The sequence below is a fragment of the Neltuma alba genome, unplaced genomic scaffold, assembly GCF_004799145.2.
Source record: "Neltuma alba isolate B1F8T4 unplaced genomic scaffold, ASM479914v2 tig00010585_pilon, whole genome shotgun sequence".
Lineage (NCBI taxonomy): Eukaryota > Viridiplantae > Streptophyta > Magnoliopsida > Fabales > Fabaceae > Neltuma > Neltuma alba.
The window spans coordinates 67,440-76,453 of NW_021635449.1; the positions used below are offsets into that span (position 1 = coordinate 67,440).

Sequence of the window (9,014 nt, forward strand, 5' to 3'; positions counted from 1 at the left end):
AATTTCTTAAATCTTTATTTTCTGCAGGTATGGAGTTTCTAGAGCTTTGGTGAGTGATCAAGGAACTCATTTTTGCAACAAGCTTATGAATAATTTGCTGTCCAAATGTGGAGTTACACACAAGGTCTTCATTGCCTATCATCCATAAACAAATGGACAAGCTGGAGTGTCAAATAGGCAAATCAAAGGTATATTAGAAAGAATTGTTAAAGCTAATAGGAAAGACTGGAGTTCAATGTTGGATGAAACCTTATGGGCCTATAAGACAACCCAAAAGACACCTATTGGGATGTCTCATTTTAGGTTAGTCTATGGAAAAGCCTGTCACCAATAGACATTGAGCATCAAGCATACTAGGTTGTTAAGAGCTATAATATGGATCTAGATAATGCCACTATAGAGAGACAACTCCAATTGCAAGAGCTAGAAGAATTAAGGTTGGAAGCATATGAAAACTTAAGGTTATACAAGGAAAGGACAACGCAAATTCATGATAAGGGAATACTAGGAAAGGAGCTCAAGGTGCTGCAATATAAAGCTAGGTTTACATTCAAACAAGGCAAGTTGAAAAAGAGATGGGATGGACTCTATGTAGTAGTGAAGGTGCATGATTTTAGAATGGTGGAAATTATGGATGAGCAAAGTGGAAGAATATTCAAGACTAATGGACACTTGCTCAAACATTTGCGTGCCAATCATAAACTATCATGATTATTCAGTTATCTCTTTTCCCTGTACTTATCTCTATGCCATCATTTTGTTGGTTTAAATTCTCGTTGCCTTGCAATGAATGTAGGGGAAAAAGAGGGTTAGCCAATAGGATTGTAGTTCTGTTTTTACAATTTTGATTACTGTTTTTGTTGCCTACATAATGCACACATTTGGTTCACTTCCTTCCTCTGTTAGGTAGACACTATGCACACATGTGGTTCACTCAGTTGATTTGGATTTGCTTTGCAAGGTTGAATTAAATTTGGCATTTAGTCTTACTAGTTATCATGGATGATTTTATGGCTTGAACATTCAATTCCTTTCCTCTATTCATATGTTCTTTGATTGTGATCTTTGACAATGGTGCAAAAGTGGATTTCCTTAACTGTAATTTAGTGATGATGGTGAGATGAAACTTCTAGGAGAGAGTTAGTCAATTGAATTTTGTTTCTAGCATTTTTTTTATCTCTATTTACTCTGAATTGTAGAACTCTTTCTTCTGTGTTTGTGACTTTCATTTTTCTACACAAAACCAAACTGAAAATAAAGAACATCTGTATTCTTCTTACTTAATTTACTCATTATCTTCACTAAACAATTGATTTAAGAGCCTAGAGACCAAGAGATCAACACTTAGAGTTGCTTCCACTGGACTATAGTAATTCTAGTATTTTCGATGGCCTGTACGATAAGGACAAATCAATGTGTTTGAGTGAAAATGTGAATATTACTTCTAGGAAATCATTCATAATCATAGAAAGAGTAAGAGCACGAGCAGATAATACTATATAGTTCAACAGAGTAATACATTTCAATAGACTTTCATCTCTAAGTTGTGGGATGACAAGGTGATGTCTTTGATTCCTACTTAATCTTTTGAAGGTTGGGTATAACAGCAATACGAGTTAGCCTACATAGGGGAGGAAATGCTGAAAGAAGTCCCTAAATACAATGGCCTTTTAGTATTGCCAAAGATTTCTTAACTTGAAGTGGATATTATATAAAGGTATTAGTCAATACGAATATTAGATAAAGATGCATATAGAAGGGGAAAAATATACTCCTCCAGTCCTAAATATAAAACTCATTTTGTAGTATATACTACACTATGAAATAGGTAAAACATCCTCCTGACTTCTTTTAGTACATGTCTAGAAGATTATAGCTCAAGCATATCATAAAATAAGCTCATAGATTAAAAATTCAAAATTTAATTCTTAGGTTATTATTCACAAGTAAATTTTAGATTTTTGGTCTAATTTTGAAAATTCATAACTAATTTTTTAAAAAATCATATTGAGGCGATTTAAGTTTTTATTTAAAGCTCTTTCGATTCTTTATAGGAAAAATATATAAATCTGGACTTAGACCTCCTCAATTCATACAGTTAATTCGTTTGGAAAAAATTCTACTTTTCAGTTTCTCTACCCTAATTTTGAGCAGACATAACTCTTAGTACATATATCTATTTTAAGTGATCTACTATTTATTTTAAAACTCAGGATGTGTACTTTAAACATGACAAATTTCATGGGTAGATTTAATCATTTGCCTTATTTCAATTTTGTCATAAACTCGTGGTTCATTTAAAGATAACTTATCTCCCTTACATGCATTAATAGTGCATAATTATTCATTTCTTTGCATGCAATCATTCCAATATCGCACAATTCATTCTCATGCATTAACATGTTCCATCATCTATGCTATCATCATCATTATTTAACTTTATATAGTATGACTAGCACTATCCATATATACATTGACATAGAAATTACATAATATAATATAATACATTTCCTCAATTCTTTTCTTCATTTCTTTGCAAATTTACAATCTAAATACATATTTTCATAACATTAAATTGTCATTTTCCTGCACAATTCTAATTTGCAAATTTACAGTCCGAATATATATTTTCACAACTGCAAGTTACCATTTCTCTACACATTTAGATTTCATGTCTCCCATTCCAACACATTCATCCATTTTCCTTTGAGTTCTCCCTTCCTAAATTCCTTCAACAACGTATTACAGTCAGTGCTCACCCATTCTCACTCACTTTTTAAAAATCACTAACATCTTGTATTTATTAACTTCAAAGAAGAAGAAGATAACAATCCCTCTCTAAAGAAGAAGAAGATAACAATCTCTCTCTAAATTTAAAAGCTATATCATATTTTTTTCTCCCTTACTACCTACTTATCCATGCATTTAAATACTCATTCTTACATTATTCAGCTATCACAACCCAACTATACTCAATAAATCAGCTAAACAAAATGAAAATTTTGGGAAAAATGATTTACCTCACACACCAAGTTTTCCTTTTTTCCTCTTTTTTCTTCCTTTTCAGCAGATAACAGTTCGCAAGGCATTTTCTGTAAAATGGGTAATGTAATTAATTTCAGTTTATCCTTGGGTCCTTCAGTGAAATTTCAGAATTTTTAGGGACTGTTTGAAATTAATTGGCAACTCTGGTCATTAGTTGAAATTTCCCGTGAGTGCAGCAGACGATATTTTTCCAAGTCTTGCTCACAGAAGCGAAGCTCTGTCGACTGGTCCGAAATGTCATCCATAATATGTGCTTCGTCCCCATCTTCAATTTCCCACTCCTCCTTCCTACTCCAACCTCCTACTACTCACTCCGTTCGCTGCGGTAAACCCACTTCCCTTTCATGGGCTTGGTCATTTCCCAAGTTAAACATCAGCTTGAGCCCTGTCTCAAACCATCCCAACCATTCTCTGAACAACGTGAGTGTTATTTTTGTTTTCCCTGGAGTAAATAATTTTTGAAGTTTCTATGTCTTCTTGTAAATATATAATGTTTGGATTGCGTATTTGGGTTGCCCTTCACATCTTAATTTGATGTTAGCGCCGATTCGGTTGTTCTTTGTTCTTTTCTTTTCTGCTTTTGCAAACAGAATGGTGGTTGGTTTACTTTGTTTTAGATTACTATCTTCCATTCCTCCCCCGGCTCCACTTATTTGGAGTTAGTCCAATTTGTTTGCAGAATAGTAATTCCCCATTGGCTTGGTTGTAGGAAATCAGTATTTGATGCAATCAATTGGCGAGGGTATGATAGTAAGAATCTCTATTAAAATAACGGCTTAAAGAAATTTTAATAGATTAAATAGAGAGAATGTGGTTAAAATGCAATTTTTCCCTATAATAACTCTTAAAGAGTTGTACACTCGGAGCGAAAACCTCAACTTATGTCACTTCTTGGGAATTTACCTCCAATCAGTGGCTACCTTTAGAGTTTTGGCTAGGAAGGGAAAGCCCTCTGAATCCATACCTAAAGGCGAAGATGGTTGCCTATGTCCAAAGGGAAAGGAAACCTAAGGAGATCAAGCTTGTACCAGAAGAGCTTGTGTTTGATGGTGAAAGGGAAATCCTCCCGCTTCACTTGAGCAATTTAAGCAATCCACGTGGAAATATGTCAAATGAGGAGTAGTTGGGTATGATCTAAGCGTTATTAAGCTTTTAGTAGTTATCATTTCTACTTACATTCAAAATGACTTCCTTGATTTTGTATTTTTGACATTTCTCAAGATGATAACATGCTGGAAAGTACACAAAACTGGCAAATGAAAAATATATATGTTAGGGATGATAATAAGACTATGAACTGATGACTACTTAAGCTTGTGATTTGAAATGATAATTGACATTTGTATCTCATGTGCTATGACCAAATGGTCAAGGTTCAGTTTCTTGTCATTCATATTCTTCATAGTTATGGTTTTTCGCATACTTTAAAATTAAAGGTATTTCACGTGTTGGGAGTTGGGACACATTATAGATTATAACATAACTCTTAATATGCATTCACCCTTAACAGATTAAGCTTATGTAAATTAGTCTGATCTTTATTTAAAATAATTGAAATAAAAGACAAGGAACCAGATTCCTTAGGTGATGCCATGCTTCTAATTGTCTTTTGGTTGATGAAGTGCTTTTTCTAGCAAGATTATTATATTAAGGTGCTTATTGCTTACAGAATAGTGAGAAAATCTGTAACGGATAGCAAATGGTCAATGCAGAAATTTAAAAAGGAAAAACTATAGCTCTCTGTTCCTAACTATCATTCATGTATAGACGAGTTTGACGGCTATTGTTGGGGGTTACCGAAGTTTTATGATTTTGACCCTTACATATGGCAGTGCGTTATAGGGAAGCTTTTTACTCTAGTTGGATGAGATATGATTTGCGACTTCTCCAGGAACTTTTGCATATGTATCATTCAAGTTTTCCTTTCCTTAGCAGAAGATGGTTATTGATCAGATTGATTTATAGCTTCTTCCTGTCTGCTAATAGATAGAGCAGCTTGAAAGTTAGTTTGGTTTATTGTTTTCCTTAACACTATGATCTGAATCTTATACCCTAGGAAGGTTGGGAAAACTGAGCTGCCCTTTCATTATATAAAGTGTGAGATGTGCATGGCCTACTATAGTACTATTTTTAGGTCCTGATCTGCCCAAGTCCTCTCCAAAAGTAGTCAGCAACAGCAGTTTGCTGAGTTTGAGTTTTTTTTTTTTTTTTTAATTTTTAAATTTTATTTATTTTTAAATGGTAAATGTTCCAATGCCATACAACGAGGGAACACTTTACGGAAATTAATTTCTTAAGTCAATATCACTTTTTGTTTAAAATGTTTTGGTATGAATTAGCTTTTGTCCATTTTTCTGCATTATCCAATAATATGAGACATGTGTGTAAAGTAATGTTCAAAGTGATATTTCATCTATTATAGCGGTTCTTCCTCCCTTCAATTAAGTTTCAGTTGATTATGTTCCACTTAGCATCAACTACAACTCAGAATTTCTTCTCTTGGATTTAAGTCGAAGTTGACTACAACTCATTGTGGTTTTGACAAGTCCTAATGACCGCACTTTCTGTTACTCTCTAAGTGATTTAAGAAAATATCCTCCAACTTGACCTTTCTTGAAGAAATTCATAAACTTACCCAAAAGCATTTTAGTCCTTCCAAAATGTTCAATTTCAGGTTTATGCATGCCTAAAAGCTACAGTTTTCAAATAACTCAATGTAGAAACATTTTGTGAAACTCAAAATTAGGCTTTCCGTTTTCCACATATTGGTCTCGAGACGTGCAAATATTTTCATGCAATGCTCTAAAAATTACCAAAATCAGCATGGAACGTCCTCTATGTGTGATGCTTGCTCCTTATCTCCAAGTAATCCTTCTCCCTTCAAAACAGGATTCCTACTATGTAAGTTATAGATATAAGATGTGAATGTACTTTGGTTAAAATGGGTTCAGTTGTAGCAGCCGTAAAGTTTCTTGAGTTGTTGCAATCAATCTAGTGTTTGGCAGTTTTTATAACCCTTTTTTCCAACTCTTTGCAACTGTCTTCCTAAATATAATTCCTTCTTTTGTCAGAAACAGAACTATTTGCGGAACTTTCACTACCTACGATTACTATATATTATATACTTGTGTATGCAGAATTTAGCTATCCCAATTTCTCCTAGATAATTTGTTTTTGCTGCTGCAAGTTTTTTGACTACGAATCATGTTGCTTAAGAAAAAAGGTTCCTCACATAATTTGAGGACAAAAAAACATGCACACGCTATTTATATAAGTTCTGTTTCTTTTCTTCCTCTCTCTCGCAAACACTATGTGTGTGATAACACACAACAAACTACGAGATAGGAGATATGGAAAATTCAGGAAGAAATGATGTTTTTAATTATTTTTTGTTTTAAAGCAAGTAGAAGTTTATTTTCTTATGCTTTTTAGTATTATTCTGTAATATTTTGAATGTTTCCTTCATAGGAAGGAAACCTTAGGATCTTATTTTGGTTTTCTTTAATGTGAAGGAAATCTTAGTTCATAAGTAGCAGCTAGGCAGCACCTGTATTCAGGCATTTTGGATGGATGGAATGTTTTCTTAGATAATTACTCCCTCTCCCTTGTTCAATCTGTCTCTTCCCCCACCATTTTTCTTCTTCATATCCCTCTTCCTCCTCTCTGCTTGTATATTTCCCCCTCTATTTTATGCTCTGCTAACAACTGTGGCAGTGTGTTTGTGTGTTACATCAATATGTGTACGCATTTGCTAAGAACTTTGAAATGTTAATTATAAATGCTATTGTGACTCCACATTCATATTCCCTTGGGTTGGATTTGAAATTAGTTTTTATGCAGAAAGCATGGTTTATTTTAATGATGATACATGATCTGCACACCTATTGCTGTACGGGAATATACTTATTTACGCATGAATACATTCTATAAAATGTTTTGGTACTGAATTGACGCTATGTATTCTTTTGGAAGTCTAAATATTTTGGAAGTTGAGTTGATTACATTATGAACGATTCCACATATATTAATGATGGATCATGAAAGATTAATTTCTATCTGTCAATATCTGCAGGGTTCCTTCATTCAAGCTGCATGGACCCGAAGATCACGGGGTGAAGCTGCAAAGAAACCTAATAGGAAATCGTGGAAGCAGAGGACAGACATGTACATGAGGCCATTCTTATTGAATGTTTTCTTCTCAAAAAGATTTATTCATGCCAAGTGATGCACCGAGGAACGAGCAAAGTGATTTCTGTTGCGACCACGAATGCTAAGGATCTTCGAAACTCTCTGCCATCGTTGACTGATCATAATGCTTGCAGAGTGATAGGAAGACTTATAGCTGAGCGATCAAAGGAAGCTGATGTGTATGCAATGGCTTATGAACCTAGGAAAGAGGAAAGGATTGAAGGTAAACTAGCCATTGTTCTTGATACCATTAAAGAAAATGGAATCATATTTGTTTGACCGTATTCCCTATATCACTTTAGGGTGTTTTTGGATGCTCCTTTCAAGAGTTTATAGTGGATGAGTTATTAGAAATCCTTCCGATTGCCATGATAACGCCAGCTTTTGAGTCACATGCTTTATTACTAGGGTAACAAAATTGAAAATAGTTGCTTTGAAGAGCAACATTGACCCAGAATATTATAAATATCAAAAGTTGACATGAACATTCCATGTACAGCATTTCACATGATCCCCAAACCCAAAAGGATTACATCATGCTGGATGTTTGAAATGATGTTTGGCATGATTTTGAGGACAAATTGACTTTTTTTTTTTTTTGGGGCTAAAAAGTACCTTAAAGCTAGAACAATTTTTTTGACTTTTGAATAGAGAATAAAAAACTGGACCGAACTGGCTGGTTCATTGGTTTTGGTTTGGTTTGGATGTTAAACAGGGAGAGTTGAACAGGTACCGAATCGATCAAATCGGAGTGAACCGATGAAAACCGGTGTGAACTGATAATGAACCAGTTTAGATGATTATGTTGTTATTAGTCCTGTTTTTTCTCATTCAGCTCCTATAGATTTAACTGAATTTTAATGATGATTTTGGTATTAATGATTATTAATTTTAGTTAATCATGAACCATAAAGATCAAAATTCTTAATGTTATTATACTTTGTTATTGTTACAATTAAACTGTCATTATATTTTTTTATCTTTTGTTATTAGTGATTATTAATAATATTTTATTTTGTTATTTTTAATTAAATTATATTATTTTAATATGACTGTCCAACCAACTGATTTTTAAACCACTACTTCAATCCGTTTAGTGTTCGGTCTGGTTTTTTATTCCTTGCTTTTTTAATATATCATCAAAATAATGTTTGTCAAACTGAATTTTTATAATTTTTATAAAATTCTATTCAAACATAAACTATATTATATTAATTGATTTTTATCCCAACTTTAATAAAAGTTAGTTTGGGTAGAAGTTACTTTTATGAACATTAATTTAAGCACGTGCTATGACTACAACCAAACTTAGATTTAAACTTGGATTTTCATGTGGTTTGAACTTTATATACTCTTTCAATTCTTGTAAAACGTAATTTGAAAGTTGATATTAGTCTTATATATTAGATTTACTTTACATGTTTATCAATTTTTTTCTAAATTAACTATATTGATATTTTCTCAATAATAATCAAATAAGAGAGAGAATGAAGGAATTAAGAAAGATAATTAGGGTACTTTAGAGGAAGAAAGATGATAAGGGTATTTTAGAAAAATCATATCATATTAAGTAATTTAACTCATGTTTTATCTGCCCAAGTTAGTTAATTATATCTCATATTAACAACCAGAGGTATATTATTATTTTAAAGTGATAATGATACCTTTGTTAATGCTTGATTGTTAAAGGTATTACAATGGCCATCTTATGCCTACAGAGAATTAATTGTAGCATTGAATAATAGTGGGAGAATTTCAATAAACCCCATTAATAGCCAATT

General features: G+C 32.9%; 1 protein-coding gene across 1 annotated transcript; it reads left to right on the top strand.

Moving 5' to 3' along the window:
• The first annotated feature begins 3,259 nt into the window (after nt 1-3,259).
• On the top strand, nt 3,260-7,589 carry LOC114757245 (50S ribosomal protein L18). Its single transcript, XM_028946239.1, is given in 3 exon segments — nt 3,260-3,465; nt 7,118-7,265; nt 7,268-7,589. Coding segments are annotated over 3 exon segments (579 nt in total). The 5' UTR covers nt 3,260-3,279; the 3' UTR covers nt 7,513-7,589.
• Nucleotides 7,590-9,014: the final 1,425 nt, after the last annotated feature.